The sequence below is a fragment of the Myripristis murdjan genome, chromosome 12 (assembly GCF_902150065.1).
Source record: "Myripristis murdjan chromosome 12, fMyrMur1.1, whole genome shotgun sequence".
In the NCBI taxonomy this organism is placed as follows: Eukaryota; Metazoa; Chordata; class Actinopteri; order Holocentriformes; family Holocentridae; genus Myripristis; species Myripristis murdjan.
Genome location: NC_043991.1, coordinates 5,431,651 through 5,450,564, shown reverse-complemented (window position 1 = coordinate 5,450,564; position 18,914 = coordinate 5,431,651). Strand labels below are relative to the sequence as shown.

Genomic DNA, 18,914 nt, shown 5'->3' with positions numbered 1-18,914 from the left:
CACACACACACTCACTGCCTGACACACACACACACACAGGCACACAAAACGTGTTTTTTTTTTGTTTTTTTTTACCAGTCATCACACAAAACACCCACCTTTGTGCAATAGGAAGACAGACACCAAATGTTGTCTTGAACTAGGCGTTTCATGACAGTTTGACAGCTGGGACAATAAGCGTTTGTGTTATAATTTTATCCTCAAAAGATGACAATGCACGAAAAAAAAAGTAAAAAAAAAAAAAAAAAAAAAAAATTGGTATAATCAGCCTTGTCAAATGTAGAAAAATGAGGAATGTCACGCTCGTATTGTTTTCATAAAGGCCACTGAGGCGGCTAAGCTCGCCTGATGTCGCTCCTGTTCGGTTTGCTTTAATGCCCTGTCGCCAAATCTGCAAATCTCGTTGATGTCGGCGGCGGCGGCAGCAGCTCCTCTCTGCTGAACCACAGACAAAGCCGAGCTGTTCCTCTTCCTCCCCTCTTGTGGTGTTTAACGCCCACATGCTACCACCTTTCTATGATATTGCACTGAATAAAGCCTTTGTGTTAGCAGCCAGCATTACTTAACAGAATGCCTCAATAACAGTGTAGTCTAGCTTGGATTTTCCCTAGGAGTATGGTCTATATTTCCTCGTACTGACATCAATACTCTACAACACGGACTTTTTTCTTTTTTTTTTTCCTTTTTTTTTTTTTTTGCTGAGTAAAGTCTATGGAAAACCTCGATGAAGGTCAATGTGTTTGCCACAGCTACCCTGCTTGAAATCAACGCACCTGTAAAAAAAATTATTCAACTGATGATAAAGAAAAGAGAAAAAAAATGTCATGAAAATCCTAGTTTTTTTTTCCTTTCTTTCTTTCTTTCTTTCTTTTTTTTGAATCATCCCTTGATTTAAAATACATCACAGTTAATTGTATTTGTGTGTGAGTTCACCTCTCTCTTGATTTTGGCACGCTGCACTGTACATAATTAAGTTGATTTGTATTCATCACTCGACATGAATAATTGTATCACTGATTATATTCAAATTGGCTCACACAGTCCAAAGACAAAGCTCACATCCTCTCTGCCATGTGGTTCAGAGCTGATTGCATGTGTGCAATATACAGAGCCCGGCATGTGCACTTATTGTACATGTATGTGTGTGTGTGTGTGTGTGTGTGTGTGTGTTTATTTCACAGGGGAGAGTCTCTTCAGCAGTTTCTTCCCCTTGGACAGAAGTCCTTTCTTCTTCTTGGCTGCCAGATCTTGGGAATCCCGCGGGTCCAGGGGGAGGTGGGGGCCCCTCGTGGGGCTGAGGGGCCGCATGGTGCCCGGGAGGAGGGGCCGCACGATGGGGGACGGCGCTCGGACGGGGGTGACATCGTTGTCGGCGGTGTCGGTGGTTTCCGTGGTGACCTGAGGAGAGAAGCCACGGGGGGGGCGTGGAGGCATGGGGCAAGGTATTATAAAGCAAGCAGCAGGCTGACACTGCAGACTAGGCCTCGCTCTGTGATCCCTTCAGTTCTCCTTGGATTTTATTATTTTTCATCACGCTTAAAAAAAAAACAAAAAAAAAAAAACACTAAAGCCTGCCTCCTTTGACCTTGGTGAAAGTCTGACACTGCGCTTTTACTTCCAAACCTCAGCTCTGAGTAGATCTCTCTGTGTATCTACTGTCTTTGTACATTTAAACCTCATTTATCCAATCCTAAAACATCTAATGTATCTACTGAACATATATAAAGAGCAAAATCCCCACTGATGCAGTGATATCTGGTGGATGTTTGGATTTCTTTGATGAGAAATACAGTCAATTGCTTTTCAGCTGCAATATACTGTAGACGAGTGGGATTTTATACTCTCTCCTCTCCTTTTATTTTATATTTATGAGTCAAATATTCAAATGAGTGAATATTCAACCTTGTATCTGTTGCGTTTCACCTGTCCAGAGTCGATGTTCAGCTTACCACCTTTGTATCAGCTGTGTTAGAGTTAGGGTTTGGGCTCGATCATAGACTGTAAACATATATATTCTATATTCTACAGTCTATGGGTTAGATACTAAGTTGATATGAAGCTGAAAATGAACCCTGGACACTGTGAATTAAGCAAAGTCGATACAAAGTCGATGCTGAATTCATACTAAGTTTAATATAATCCTCGGAAACTCAAAATAAAGTCTTACCGAACAGTGTAATATCTAGATTGGATTAATAATTACAATTAAGGTAATTAAGTGAGGTTTCTCTTTTACCCAGAGCATGAACCAAGTCTAAATGCCTCCTCCATCCCCGAATTTCAGCTCATGACCCTATAAATCATTAAATATGTGCAAAGTCCAGTGGAGACAAAGCCACTGTGGAACTGGGGAGGCTTTGTGACTTTTCATTTCGCAACATATCGATTAGATATAATCTCAGCATGCTTTGGGAATCCCACAGTGCCTCCTGTCCCAGCTTAGCCACTGTGTGAAATGTGCAGCGGCATCGAGAATAACGTGGAAACCTTACAGGAGATTTCTAGGAATAGAGCGACTAGAATATGGAGGTTGCTGATTTTCCTCGTCTGCTTTCAGTCGATGAATTACGGTATTTAAACCCCCTGCGTTACCTGATAGTGTCCATACTGAATATGATCCAAGGTATATTCTGTACATACTGTGTACTACCAATGACAATTTAAAGCATCAGAAAAAAAACTGAGATGTTCTGATGATGATTGTTGTAATTTTGGCCAAAGCTGTTTTAAAGTTTGCCTGTCACTCTGTATGAACAATCATCGTTTCTGAAACGGTGTCACAAAAGATAAGTGTGCTTTCTCTCTCTCTCTCTCTCTCTTACTCAGATACACACACATACACTCGCATGTACACATGTATGTATACATGTAGAAGAAACACTCAGGAGAAAACCATCGAATGGTTAGCACGACATTAGCACACCACAGAGCCAGGTAGGTTCACCATCAGTAGGCCATGAGGGAACATACAGTACAATCAGATACAACACCCATGGACGCAACTGTAGATACCAGGCATCTCATCTAATGCATGAGCTGGATGCACAAATATGTGTCTCTGGTAAGACCACATTTCATTTTTTTTTTTTTTTTGAAGGAGTTTACCAATTAAAAAGGTAATTATAAATGTTGGGGGAAATCTAAAATTGTTTCACACTAAGTTCAAATTGTTAGAGGAATAGGAAAAGAGCAAATTACCCCTTTTTATGACTTACCCAGACTGAGACAAGATGTTCAATGTGATTTTCACCTCTGTACGTCCAGTGGTTCCGTTCCTATGGGTAGCATTTGGTGTTAGCTTAGCATAAAGACTGGAAGTCTATGGGAGTCATTAGCCTGGCACCGTCAAAGTTAAAAAAAAATAAACTTTACAGCAACTCTGAAGCTGGAAAAATGACAGAATGATCCACTGTGTAAATACAACAGCTTCAGAGTTGCTGAAAAGTTTATTTTTTCACATTTTGACGGAGCTAGGCTAACGACTCCCATTGACTTCAAGTCTTTATGCTAAGCTAACATGAAATGCTACCCATAGGAACCAAACACCTGCAAATACAGAGGAGAAAATCACATCGAACATCTTGTCTCAGTCTGGGTAAGCCACAGAAAGGCTATTTTGCCCAAAACCTTGGAGTATTCCTTTAATGGTGCATAAAAAACAGTATTTTGGGGGCAAACATTACAAATACGTCTTCCAAAATGTTCTGTAAATGGACATGTTTATAATTTGCAGTAGATCTAAATATTTTTGGGTGCACTCAGACGGGGAAAAATCACTGGTTTTTCACCGGCGAGCGAGGCACTTCTGCTCGTCCCTGCGCGCATTAGAGCGTTCAGTTTGGTATCTCAAGTTGCTGACTTACTGTACAAGGCAGACAGAGCCATTTATGGTGTGAAATGAACAATCTTCCTCTGTTTTGTTTTGTTTTGTTTTGCCAAGCAGGTGAGGAAAAGAAAGAAATCAGATGTGGCAGCATCGTCACCGTCAGAGGTCAAAAACCCACACCACTAATGAAAACTGAAAATAAAAACAACAACAACAACAACAGCAACGTCAACAACAACACCAACAACACATGAACACAAAGCGCGAAAGATTTTTTTTTTTTTTTTTTTTTTAATATTGAGGTTTTTTTTCCTTTTATTGTTCCATTGTAACAGTACAACATGGACGCTGTCTCAGTGTAGCGGTTTAGCTTCCTCTTTTTTTTTTTTTTTTTTTTTTTTTTTTTTTTTTAGCTCAGATCAAACACGGCATATCTGAATCCACTGTCAACAGGCCTGAAAAATAGATTTGATGTGTGTGTGCAGTATACAAAAAGAAACAAAGCCTCTTTCAGGAAATACAGCGGTCAAGCCAAGAAAGATATTAGAAAATGTATCAAGTTTCAATTTTGAAAAAGGCATGCTTTTCTCTCTTATTAACCATGTAAAGTTTTTTTTGTTTGTTTGTTTGTTTTGTTTTTTTTTAAAGTCAAATCTTTTCTTTCAGTGTCATGGGGAAACAATCGGCATGTGTTTAATAAAGCACTTTGTTATTACACACAATAACCATGATTTTAAATTTTTATGATTCAGTGCAAAGAGATACCAAATTATGCTGTGCGAGGAATGAGTTTAGCCTTTTTCAAACCTTCTCCCTCCTTTGCCAGTGCTACATGCATAAATAATCCACAGAGCTCCCGCCGTCTATTCTCGCTCTCTGTCCACATCAGGCTTTGCTTCTCCCTTTCTCTGAGACTCAGAAAGGAGTTAGACTGGATTGTTCCCCCCTTTTTTTTTTTTTTTTTTTTCCGAGGGATGGAGGGGTGGAGGGGAGGGGGTTGTTAGTTTGTATAGAGTCACCACTGTCACCACATGGACAAACACACACACTGAACAGCACACAGACGGCAGGTGGAGGAAGAAGCGAGAGACGGAAAAATCAAGAGAGAGGACGGAGGATGGATGGACACAGGGCCTAGCGCTGAGAGCGGCGATGATGATGTACCCGTTTGCCCTCTGAGACGGCGGTGGCGGAGGTGGCGGCGGCGGTGGCGGTGGCGGGGTTGGCGGCGGCGGGGGCGGGCCGGCTGGCAGGCTCTTCCTGGGGGTAGTGGGACGGAGTGTCTGTCAGGTACACCTCCACGTCATCAGGCACTTCTTCCAGGAAGTTAGAGGGAACCAAACCACGGTGGCCGTTGATCTCACCCTGAGGACAGAGAGGAGGCAGCACACAGACGGACAGATGTACTTTATTGTGAAATTCTTGTGGTCCAGATATCACACAAGAGCAATAATTGATGACACAAAATATACCTAACAACACTAGAAAAGAGAAATATATAACTTTAGAGAATTAAACTTAACAATTAACAAAATAAATAAACTGGATCAATACATATAAGAAAAAAGAAAAACCTCTGCACACCCTATAAGACTAACAAAATAAAAATAATAAAATAATAATAATATACAAAAACATATCTGTAAAATATCTATAGACCCTTCACCTTTTAACACTTGCATAGACTGTACATATAATGAAATATATCTGCAAAATATTCTATAGAATAGAATATTCTATAGAATATTGTTGTATATTGTTGTATATTGTATACAGGTTGTATATTGCATACAGGTTGTTCATTGTATATAGGAATGTCATATATTCTTTCTATTTTATCTTTATTTTTATTTTATTTTATTTTATTTTTTTATTATTATTATTATTGTTGTTATTATTATTATTTTTATTTTTTAGTTTTATTTTTTACTTGCACAGTGCTGGAGTTGTTGCAATTACATTTCACTGCTGCTGTACCTGTACATTCATGCATGTGACGAATAAATCTTGAATCTGAATATATAGAATAAATGTCTACTCATAATGTATAATTTTAATATAATTTCCCTGATGCTCGGTGCTCAATGGCAGAGACTGTCAGACTTGGTCCAGCCTTATGGAAAACATTTTTTATAATTTAGATAATTCAACTTATAAATATATATTAAATGTGTATCTATGTGTAATTACATTTTTTAAAAAATGACATGAGGCCATTTCAGGACATTTTTAAAGAGCCGAAAGTGTCTAAAAATAATCTCTCCATCTCTAGACCGTGGAAGCAAAGAGGCTAATGTGGACACGTGGCACTCACATAATAAAACCCGTCTTCATCAATGTCTCCAAACACAGCGATGATGTCGCCGGCACAGAAGGTCAGCTCAGCCTATCAGGAGACAGACAGAGACACACACACAGTGAATGCAGAGGGTATCTGAGGCAATTAGAAGAAGAAAGAAAAAAAAGACACACTGATGAGGTGAATCCAGGTAAAACCCATTATCCTCTCATGACTTCCCTTATTAAACCTGGATAAAGAGAAGCAGATGAGGGATTTTTTTTTTTTTTTCAGCTTGGGGACTGAGACGGCTGAGATGTGGGTCGTGGAAAAGTGGCTGCGACTCACTGACAGGAAAATGTCCCTCACATTTTGTACATTCAAAATGACACACTGAAAAAACAAAAAACAACTCTATAGGTTGTTTGTACAGCAGCTTATTACGACCTACGGTTAGATTTTAAAGGTAAATGACCTCTAGTGGTCATGTAAGGAACAACACTGTGATGTAGTATTACCCTGTAACCTTACATATAGATACATACTGGCCTGTAAGCCAATTTCTGAAAACGTTACAGTACAATATTGGGTCTTAATTGCTTTTTTATTTATTATAAGATGCTGCATGGTGCTGTAATGCTTACATTTACTAAGACAGCTTAGCTTAGGTTAGTGTATATGAATTGTGCTATGTAAATAAACTTGCCTTGCCGTGCTGCTAGACCATCTATTCATATTTATGTGATATTTTTACCCATTATGATGAACAAGTTGTATGGCGAAATTGACATTAACATCAATAGCATCAATAGTATCTTCTTCAACATATACTGTTACTATTTTACTTGTTTTTTTTTTTTTGTTTTTTTTTATAGGCTACATACAGTGATAAGGGATGGGATCTTACACACATTCACCTTTTAGTACACTGATATACCTAACAACAACAAAAAGCATTCATATGGTTGTCCAGATGTACTTATTCAAGATCTACCAGAGTTCCTATGTAGTGAAACAACCTTCCAGGGAAGTGCACTGATGTTTTCCTAACCTTAACCACGGAGTTTAAGCGGCTGTCGCACGAGCTGGCGGGCAAACGTTGGCCAGCTCACTCAGGAAACGATCTTTAGAGTCGTATTGGAGGGCTGGAACAAGCGACGTACACTATGTGGTTGTATGAGTTGGATGATTTGTTGACATGTATTTCATTCATTCATTCAACCTTTATTTATTCTCGAATGGACATTGAGGTTACCCTCATTTTCGATGCCGTCGAGTTTACAAGCGCCTTAAAAACAAAATAACACATCCATATAATAAGAAAATCATTTAAAACAAATACAATCAGACACACAGTGTTCTGAGATTAAAGTCTTAAACTGTGCGAAAGAGGGGAGTGCTTGCATCTTCAGAGTGTGCTGGAGGGTGTTCCACGAGTTTGGGGCATTATGGGAGAATGCAGTTTTACCAAGTTCGGTACAAGCTCGGGGAACTTTTAGGAGTAATAAGTCAGATGAACGGGTCATGTAAGTGCCAGAGTTCCATGCTAAAAGGTTTGTGATGTATGATGGTAGTCTACCGAGAAGGGCTTTAAAGATGAATAAAAGCCAATGTCCTTTGCGCCTCTCTTCAAGGGAGGGCCAACCAACTTTCTTGTAGAGCAAGCAGTGATGAGTGTCACATCTATCGCCAGTTATAAATCTAAGGGCAGAGTGATAAACAGTGTCCAGAGGTTTCAGAGTTAAAGCAGCAGCATGTTTGTAAATTACATCCCCATAATCCATGACAGACAAAAATACAGCTTCAACAATTGTTTTTCTCGAGTGTACTGGAAAACTTGATTTATTTCTGCACAGAAAGCCAATCTTTTGTCGCAACTTGGAGGCTAGCTCATTCACATGGAACTTGAATGAGAACTCCTCATCAAGCCACATGCCTAGGTATTTGTATTCTGTGACTCTCTCGATTTCTGAACCAGTTTTGGTGTATAAATGCGCACTATTATAGTCAATGTTTTGAGATCTGGAAAACAACATGAATTTTGTCTTAGTTGCATTAAGAAGTAGTTTATGTCGTGTCCAGTGTACCAGGCGATGTTGCTGGATTGTTCAGAGTCGGACGCGCTGATTGGACAGCCTTGATCAAACATCCTGTGGCTTTATTGTCCATACAACCAGGGCTGGACTGGGACAAATTCCCCTTAAATATGATGATGCTAATCTCCCAAACCACCACACAGCAGAGGAATAAGAGCTGCAGACAAGTGGACCAGTTAACTCAATTTTTTCTTAATTTCTCCACGCCTCCCTTGAGTTTCCTCTCCATTTTATCTTCTGTCTGTGGCGTGACTGACTGATTGATTGATTGATTGACTGACTGACAGCCAAGGAGGAGGGGGCCTCGGCTGTGACTGAGCCAGTCCAGTGTCAATCATGAATAACGGGCCGATCAGACCACAAGAACAACTAAAAAAAAAAAAAAAAAATGGTGTGCAGCCAAAAGAACCAATGTCAAAATCAATCATGAATAATGGGTCGATCTACCTGATTTATGGGTCAATCAATCAAAATAAAAATAAATAAATAAGTAAATAAAGGTCGTTCAGCCCAAAAGACACTGACAGTTGCTTCCTTTCCCTGCATTAGCTGCAGATTTGGTCATGAGGAAGAGGACGTTATGTGTTTACTTCACCACAGTCCCATGTTGGCTTTCCTCTGGCTGCTGTTAAATGATATCTACTGTATAAAATGTATCACTGCAGCAAAGCAAATGTGCATGTTGAAATTTACACCCACAAGAAAATACGCCTTCACCTGTGTCCTAAATCAGAGTTCTCAGAGAGGATTCATAAATATGCAAGTCCTGGAGAGAATGCTAATATTTGCTCATATGTTTTCTTTCTTGTTTTTTTGTTTTGTTTTGTTTTGTTTTTTATCTCCTTTGATTTATTTTGTTGATTGTGCAGACAACTCTGTGATTGCTGTTTCTGAATCTGTTGTTGCAGCCTCTCGGACGCCGTGCTGCGCATCACAAATGGGGAGTTTGCACGCTTTCGCCTAATTGCTGGAAGCACTGCAGGGCTTTTGTTGCAAAACTGATCCGCGGGCCTGTGGGTTCAGGACTCGAGACAAGAGGACTGGGCTGAGGAAGCGGGGTTCAGGGGTTTAGGCGAGTCTTCTCTCACCAGTATATCATGGTGATCAGTATGCGAGGCTGCAACAGCGTATTGTAATCACTGTGATGTGCTTGCACTCAAAACAAAAATAAAAAAAATAAAAAATAAAAAGGAGCAAATATCATATTACAAGTTTGCAGCTTCTGGTCCATTCATTCAAATACTGACTCACACATGTCCAAAGTTTTCTGTGAATTAAAATGTAATAAACATGTGCGTCAATACACTCTGTCATTATACAACACAGTATCTTCATAAATATGAATCTCTCCATAAATTAAAGTTAAAATGTTTTGCTCTCCTGGTGCTCTGCTCAGAATGCACAACTGAACACCGTTATGCTGCTTGGGGAATTATGTTCAAAACATTAAAAAACAGAAGTATTTTCCTTTTTCTGATCATTTCTGTAGTATCATTGTATACTGGGCGAGGAATAAAAGATTTTCTTCTAGTAAGGGTGCAAAAGTTTACTCTCCCGGCATTCAGACTCTGTCTAAAGCTAAAATGCTATAAAAGAACATTAAGTTTTTACCAGAACATTCTGGATGGTAATATATGAAGCACAGCAACAAATCTTCTCTGGTACTATTGCTACCGTGTGAATAAAACAGCTTTGAAGTTGCTGTGAGGTTTATTTTTTTACTTTAATGGAGCTAGGCTAACGACTCCCATAGACTTCAAGTCATTATGCTAAGCTAATATGAAATGCTACCCATAGGAAGTGAACCACTGGAGGTGAAAATGGTATCAAACATCTTGTCTTAGTCTTGGTAATGCGAGAAAAGGGTGTGTTTTGGAGTATTCCTGCAGAGCGGTGGATGATCCCTGACAAATGCTTTTGGGAGTGTGTCTGCGACGGTTTGCCGTACCTCGACGTCGACATTCGGGGAGCTCTCTCTCGGGTCGTAGTCGTACAGCGCCACCATCCTCCTGGAGGCCTGATCCCGCCGGAGGCCTCGCCTGTTCTGCTCTGGAAGGGAAAACGCAAAGATTTTTTTCTTCTCCGGACAAAATCTGACCTGAAAATTTGTTCACAAGCCATAAAAAAACAGGACCTCCCCAGATTTTCAACCCAAACAATTACTTTAAGATTTCCAGCTTTTTCACTTCAAATATGGTCTTTTCGGTCATGCCTGTCAAAAAATACGACACGGTATCTATTGTATAATCTGTTGGCTCTGGATTAAATCCCAGAAAGGCGATTCAGAATCAGAACCAGAGATATTTTATTGATCCCTGAGGGGAAATTCAGTCAGTTGCAGCTGCTCAAATTCTCAAGAGAAGATTTAAATTACAACAAAATAGAAAGAAATGCGAAATATTAAAATATGTGCCTTATAAATTTTAAAAAGTAAATGCATAAGTGGTATAAGTTGTATGAGAAATATGTCCATTAAGTCTCAATATGTGCATTAATCCTACAAAACGGTGTGTGTGGATGTGTGTGTACGTGTGTGTGTTGGTGTTTTACCTATCCGGTCCACCGGCGTGCTGAGCGGCAGGAAGCCCTGTTTGATGAGCTGCTCCATGGTCTCGTCGTCCTCGGCCCTGATCTCTGACACCATGTTGCAGGGGATCAGGCCCGTCCGGCCCCTCACCTCCCCTCGGTAGAACCCGTCCGTGTCTTTATCGCCGTACACCTGGAGAACGAGCCAGAGAGGGTCACTCTCCCCTCGGGGGATCGATAAAATATTTCTGATTGTGTAAATGTTAAATCTATCTTCTCCCTTTTTAGAAGAATATTGCAGTTCTGCTCACATTGAGGCTCAGCGATTTTTATGATTTTAGTGTGGCATAGGCCAGAGGTATCACAGTTTTATATTTATTAGTTTTTACTTTTATTTATTTTTAATTTTTGTGGTTGATTAACTTCAGTTTCGGTTCATTTCCAGAGTGGGTTTGCTTGTTTCAGTTTAGTTTTAGTTTACTCTTTGTTGGTTTCGGTATTTTTTCTTCACCAATATATTTGTTGAGGTTTCCACATATTTTCATATCAAATGCAACAAATAGTTCCGGTGCCTTTTAAGCAAAGCACCCACTAACAATTAGATCAGACTGTTTCTCAGACAGTCAGACAGACATAAATCCAACAGCGCAAGAACAATAATGTTGTTTCATTATCTTCACAAAGCTGAACTCCACCTGACCGACTCACAAGGTTTCCATCAGAAAATACTCCCTCCTCCTCTTCACCATCTCAGACAACAAGACGCTCCACAAAGGCAGTAAAAGGTCACCGTATCTTTTCAAATAAATCCTGTTTTTTAATATGTCACCTTTTCTAAAGGAAAAAATGATCAGCATTTGTCTAACTCAGTGCATAACAACTGATCTTTTTTTTTTTTCATTCCAGTGCACCAGAACACATATTTATCATTATCTGTTCACTTTTACTGAAATTATGTTTTTTGTTTGTTTGTTAGTTAGTTTGTTTTTTTTTGTTTGTTTTTTTTTATTCCTAAAATAAAAGCCCAGGATCCACTGGAGCAATTTTACAAGTATTTTTTTCTATGATTTTTTGAACCCCTTCCCAAAACAGTTTAGTCTCACTGCACTGCCAGACACAATGAGACAGTGTCGCCTCTCCTCAGTGCATTTTTTACAATAAATCTGGATTACTGTTATTATATTGGTTCAGTGCAACTGGTGTGATGGAAACTCTCATTATCCATTTATATTGTAGTAATCTTAATCAAGTACTAATTGATTGAGTTTGGACCTCTTTTCAGACTGATTCACAATCTTTCAGTCTTATATCTGTTTGACCAAAATGACAAAGACTCAAACTGAACACATTTTGTGTGGTTTTATTTTTTTTTAATACCGTTTGTTTTCTTTTTTTCCCCCCAAAAAAGTCTAGTTTTCATTTTTATTTCAGCTAACTAAAATATTTATTCACACCTGGTTTTACTTTTTAGTTTTAGTTAACTATCAGTAACTTTGGTATGGACACCCATTAAATGATTTTTTGTCATTATTTAATACCAAAATTAGCATTTACTGTACGACATGCCATGTTGAGATGTTGACATCAATGTTATTCTCTCTAAGAAAGGTTCAAATTTTTTTAAGAGCTAAAAACTATAAAATCCCGACAGTGTGGTTTTACCCTCAGGGACAAATAAACAGCTGGAAAGTGACTAAAACTGTATTTTTTTTTTTTTTTCCAATACTGGCTCTTTGTTTGAGTATCCCCATTTTGTGAGGCTTTAAACTTTTCCTGCACTACAGTTCAGAGGGAAATCTTGTTCTTTTTACAGCACAACGTTTATCTGACGGCTGGAGTTAACAGTTACTTAGCAGAATCAGATTTTACGGGGAAATTTAACGCATCATGTATTGACAGATGTAAAGGATATGGAGCCGTAAGAGCCACGACATTAAAATACCTCTTACAGGTTAATGCATCAATAATTTACCACTTTTACTTTTCATATCTGAGTGCATTTTACTGCCAAGACTTCTATTCTTTTATTTGAGTGACATTTTAAATACGGGACTTTTACTATGACGGGGGTAATTTCCCATTACAGTACTGATACTTCCACTCACCCGGATGATCTGTCCCTCCTTGAAGGGCAGCTCCTCGTCGGCGGCGTCCGGGTTGGGCGACATGGAGAGGGGATCGTAGTCGAAGAGCGCCACGAAGATCCGGAAGGATTCCTCCGGCTCCGACTCGTCGTAGTACGGAGGGGAGCGGCGTTCCCGATCCCTGTAGCCATCTTTAACACAGGGAGGACAATCAATCAATCAATCAATCAATCAATCAATCAATAAAATCCCATCATCCTGCATCACAAAACAGAGCAACCGATAAAAGTGACCTGACACAGAAACACAGGCACATTGTAGATTTGATTTATTATTATTTATTTATTTATTATATGTTTATCTTTATAATAACCATCATTAATAAACACTCAGTTGATAGTAAACCCTAATTAATACTTATGTTACAGTTAAGAAAGAAGAAAATGATAATTAATAATGTATTTATTACCATGACAGTTTATTGTTGCACACATTATGTCATTTTGTATACTAGATCAAGTATTTGTTAATGAATATAAAATAAAGAAATTATTAAACATTTGCTAACATTACACAGCTTAACGCTTTGTCAATGGGTAATAACTGGTGTGTAAACCATCTATAAACATTATTTGGATGGCTATTATAGAGTTGCTACAGATATTAATATTTAGTAAATACTTAAAAAATACAGTGTAGTGTTTAAACATGATTTGGCTGCTCTTTATAAAGTTTAATATTTCTAATTAAGCTGCTGAAGATTTATGGGTTTACAAACTGATTATTACCCATAAACAAAGTGTTATAAAATACCTGGTCCATCTGTCGTTGTGGTGTTTGTGGATGTTTAACAAACTATTTCTTAAAAGGTTACAAATCAACATGTAATCATTACCAAACACTTAATATTGTGTGTAAAATGTAATAATGCAACAATAAACTGTTGATAAATAGTCAACTGTTTATAGATGAACATTGTTATTTATCATTTCACTGTGTGTTAGTTTGTCAGTTCACTCTTTATTAATGATGGTTATCCATTTATCTTATCGTTCAGAGCTTTAAATGGTACATAACATATTTGGAGTCAATAAAATATAAATTATTGGATCATCCGGGTGTTTGTTGATAGATTTTCTAGATGATGTAAATTTGGTGTCCTGTGAAATTAAACGTGCCCGGGTTCATTCAGTGGAGCAAAGTCCAGAGATTCGCAACACAAATTTTGGGGCGAAAGGCAAAACAGAAGTCACCACGAGGACATGTGAGCCCGTTTGTGTTCATGGTGACGGAGATTAGCCATGCTTTTATGACGTATGAGATTAATCAACAGATTATTTTTGCTGTTTAAAAGTCATGATATCGATTCGATCATGCAGTGTCACACGATGGATCGGATTCGGACGTCCAATCAGACGTCTGCTTGTCACCATGTGGGCAGAAATCCCTGGACAAGCTCTCACTGTGTCACTTTGTCATTCAGCACACACACACACACACACACACGCACACACATGCGAGTGCACACACACACACACACAGAAGCACATACAAACAAATTACATTTCTTGACATTTCTTTTCATTTGAATATGTTTATGCTTAATTATGCATCGTGAGGGACAAACGCAGGGCAAGACAGACACGGTGTGTTACACATGGAGGTGAAAACACACTGACACGTTCAGCAACACACACACGACACACTGACATGCAAGCTAACAAACGTCTACATAACAACTACAGCTAGTGTCTGGTACTAGTTTTAACGCCATATGCCTATTATCAGTTCATATCTGAAACATTAATGCATTTTCTCGCCTGCAGTTGACTGGGTTTCTACAAACTGAGGTTAATCAAACGGTCAAAGCGAAATGGATTTCATTCGGGGAAAGTGGAAAGTCTGCCGAGCGACGTGTCTCGCCTCAAATCGCCATCATATCGAGGAAAAACTGCCTCATTAAACGTGTTCACAAACAGATCGAAGTGGTCAGTATGATATTGTTTATTTTTAACAGGCCTATCAGGATTTTCTCCCTGCAATATATTTTGATAAGCTTGTATGTCACAGTTGAATTTAGCAGGCTGAACACACACACAGTGATGTGGTGACGGAGCTTTAAACGCTTCAAAACAGGCGGCCGGAGTGGAGGCAAACTAATTCTTTTTCTTTGCAAATCATTAAGCTAAATGTGGGTAACAGTGGGTTCATTTCATACTTCCAATATGCATTTTCCACCAGAGGATCCCAATCTCTAGTTGACAGGTTACACCTTTTGCAAAAATATCTTTATTGCACAGTTTATGTTGGGGATTCCTGCAATTTTGAACGGACCAGAAAATTAACAGTCACAATCAGAAATGCATGCAAAACTAACTACTTTATTAAATAGAATATTTAATCATTTGAATTTATTCTAAAAAAAAAAAAAAAATCTCTTTTCCAAAAATATGTCACAATTTTATATATGAATAATTTTGAAAATATATAAAATATTTACAGCTTTAGAATACCATAGGTTCTGTATTTATGGGATAAGAAACCAGGTCCCACAAAAATTCACAGCGCTGTGCACGTGCTGTCTCAGTGAGCGATAAAGTGGTTTCTTGTTGTTTGAAGATTCTGATTATGGCACTGAGAAAATTAGGCGTATTTTGAGATGTCATTTTAATTTGAAATGTTCATTTTATTTGGAATAATGTCACAAATAGCAGTTACATTGCCTTGGTCTGTTGGCGATCACTTACTGCTATTTGGACAAGAATGAGGCAAAGGGATAAAAGGATCTTTTTTTTCTCAGTCCCTTTTTTATTATTAATGCAATTATTAATAATAATTAATTATAATAATTAATAATTAAATAATTTTATTTATTGATTAAGTGTACGTTTAGTTCCTGTGTTACTGGATTAACTAGTGTTGGAACGAACTGCACTGCCAACAATCAGGAAATCAGAATTCGAACAAAAATGCCAAAAAAAAAAAAACAGCCAAAAATAAATAAATAAAAATAAGCAGTGACAGTGCAGTTGCTCTTTTTTTTTTTTTTTTTTTTTTTTTTGCGTCTTCCCCTTCACCTTCTTCCCCGTTCATGCACGACTACAGCCGGGAAAAGTGCGGTGGTTTGCTGTGCACCAAAAAAAGGGGAAGGGATTCAGCAGGCATCTGGAGTTCAGTGCAGTGAGGGAGGCATTCTCTGAGCAGTCAATCAATCAATCAATCAATCAATCAATCAATTATGTCATCATCTGTGCGATCGGCCATCTTGGAGCCCAGGTGCGGCTTGCCAGTGGGTCCACCGTCTCAGTGCAGTGCAGTGCAGTGAGTCATGCTGTGCGACTGCAAGCATATTACTTCAGGAAGTAAAGAAAGAAAGAAAGAAATTAATAAACGAGGCACCATCACATGGCACAGCTACGTCTTGCCATTTGCCAGCTGTTTGTGCTGTTTGAGTTCTTGTGCTCTGGTGGAGGGGGTGGGGGGTGTGGGGGGAACGGGGGGAGGAGGAGGGCGGGCCCGGAGAGGCCGCAGGCAGCAGCACGTACCATACGGAGACCTGGCGCCCACGCCGCCCGCGCGCCTGCAGGAGGACCACGTCCTGTGCCGAGCTACTCTGCCATAGTAAAGCTCCTCGCTGACGGGGGAGACGTTCCCCTCACTGTTATTCTCAGAGGTTATCTCTACAGGAAACACCAATCAGAGGGCGGCGGGGGTTACAACGCAAAGCTCAGCCTAAAGTCCCCCAAAAGTTTCGCCAACCCGAAGCTTCCTATTGCAACAACTCCGAGGCCTGCTGTGCTGTAGCGGTGAGGGACATACAAAGAGAAAAGCAGCTGATTATGAACCATCATGGGTGCACGCTGTTGTTTTTACGTGTGTGTCGGACTCTGGCGTCTGTGAGGGGCATGGGTTATGGTTCAGAGACACAGCAGTGAGACACAAGGAAGCTCATGGAGGTTTTAACGGAGCGACACAGAGCGCTACAGCACAGGGAACATCAAAAGTAAAAAAAAAGACACAGCTTCCAGAAATTTCCCCCCTCAGCCCCTCTCTCTCTGGTGTCATGCTCGTACTGACCAATAGAGGGCACCATGAGAGGTCGCCGCTGGGGTTGGGAGCCGCCGTGGGGAATCCGTCTCCCCGTCTCCCGGTCGATCCGACCTCCAGCAGGAGCGTTGGCCTGAAAGGAAAATAAAAACACACACATACACGCACACACACACACACACAGACACACAGAAATATACCCAAACGTTCATTCATGTGTTGCACGTATGTCCACAAAATCTTGCAGGCACACGCAGACAAACACAAACAGAAAATACTCATATGTGTACACAAGGACACACACACATGAGCACACGGGGGAAAAAATGGAGCGCTATAGAAATAAGACAGAAGTGATAATATACAGAATTGGAATAAAAACATGGAATAATTTGGCACACATCCGGATATTTTGGCGAATAAGGTCCATGTGCCACTCTGCAGTGTGGAGATGCCTTTCACGGTGGCTTTTATTTTGCAACAAATTTTTACAACTATGCTTCACTTAATAACAACAGTACTATTAATCAACATCAGATATATTCCTAACACCGTGTGACTTTGTCCCTGATTCTGGTTCAGTGGTTCGAAAGGCCGGTTTTTCAATGATTTGTCTCCCTCTTGTGGCCGTAAAATACGACAACGCTTCTTGAGAAACAACCTCCAGTTCACCTCAGGGTAATGCTTTTCACTCTTCATGTACAAAAGAAAAATAAAACGGCAAGAAAAAAAATTAAATAAAATAAAAAGCATTTTGAGAGCGTCATGGAATCATCACACAAAGAAATGAACCATGCTGTAATTTTAATTGAACATTTCCAGAGCAAATTGTGAAGTGTTGTTGAAGTAAAAGACACACAACCTGTGCCGTGTTGACGGAGTTTTAATCTGTTGGTGATTATCATTGTGTGAGTTCGTCTGGCGTTTGATTGAAGGAAACAAATGTTTATTTATATGTGCATGTTCCATACTGTAGATTTATTACTTGCTGCCACCTGTAATGAAACACATCCTCTTCCTCAAATTGCAAATGTGGCCTGATTGTGCCGCTGGATGAAAGGTCACCAGAATCAGTAGGTGCAGCAAATTAATTTATTCCCATTATTTTATTCATGTTTTTGTTTGATTGATGTTGCTTAGTTTTTTTTTTTATTTTATTTTCATGTTTATGGATTAAGTGATTCCTTCTATAAACCTCGAGGATTTTTTTTTTTTTTTTTTTTTTTTTTTTTTTGGTTAATCTCATCTGCACATCTTCCTTCTTTCATTGTTGTTGTGTTTGTGGTGCTGCTTTGTTTTATATGTGCAAATAAATCAAATTTAAAAAAAAAAAAAAAAAACTTAAAAAGAGACGGATAAAGGGTATAATTTATAATATCCCTGACGCTGTCATTTTGGAGATGGAATATAATCATCAGAAACAATCATCATCATCATTATTGGTCAAATACAAACAATATAAACAGTGCTGCAAAGTGTTTTATTTTACAGAAACATTTTTTTTATGAACAGTCAGATGTTGTGCGCCTAACTTACAGTAACTAAAACAGCCCAAAAATATAACGTAGAACCGAAAAGTTACAGTAAAAAAAGAAAAAAGAAAAAAAAAAAACAACACAAAAACACAAAACAGCGGCCTAAAGTTAGTTTTATTTGCTGTATTGTGTTAACTGCACTGCAAAAACTCAAAATCTTACCAAGATTATTTGTCTTATTTCAAGTCAAAAATGTCTTATTACTAGTCAAAATATCTCATTACACTTAAAATAAGACATGATCACCTCAGAAGTAACTTGTTTTTAGACAATTGTCTCTCGTTTCAAGTGAAAATTTGCTTGTTTCATTGGCAAAATTTGTTTCTTGTTTCTAGCTAATTTTCACTTATTTCAAGTGAATTTTCACTTTTTCCACTGGCAAATTTTGCCAATGAAACAAGCAAATTTTCACTTGAAACAAGAGACAATTGTCTAAAAACAAGTTACTTCTGAGGTGATCATGTCTTATTTTAAGTGTAATGAGATATTTTGACTGGGAATAAGACATTTTTGACTTGAAAT

The 18,914-nt window shown here is 38.8% G+C and overlaps 1 protein-coding gene across 1 annotated transcript in view; it reads right to left on the bottom strand.

Annotated features, from left to right (window-relative positions):
- Positions 1-685: 685 nt before the first annotated feature.
- The window catches only part of rimbp2a (RIMS binding protein 2a), a 122,937-nt gene continuing 104,708 nt past the window's right edge, over positions 686-18,914 (bottom strand). The window contains 8 exon segments of the mRNA XM_030065921.1: positions 686-1,398; positions 4,991-5,191; positions 6,141-6,212; positions 10,149-10,249; positions 10,751-10,919; positions 12,832-13,001; positions 16,356-16,490; positions 16,888-16,990. Coding sequence (XP_029921781.1) covers positions 1,171-1,398; positions 4,991-5,191; positions 6,141-6,212; positions 10,149-10,249; positions 10,751-10,919; positions 12,832-13,001; positions 16,356-16,490; positions 16,888-16,990 — 1,179 coding nt within the window. The 3' untranslated portion in view covers positions 686-1,170.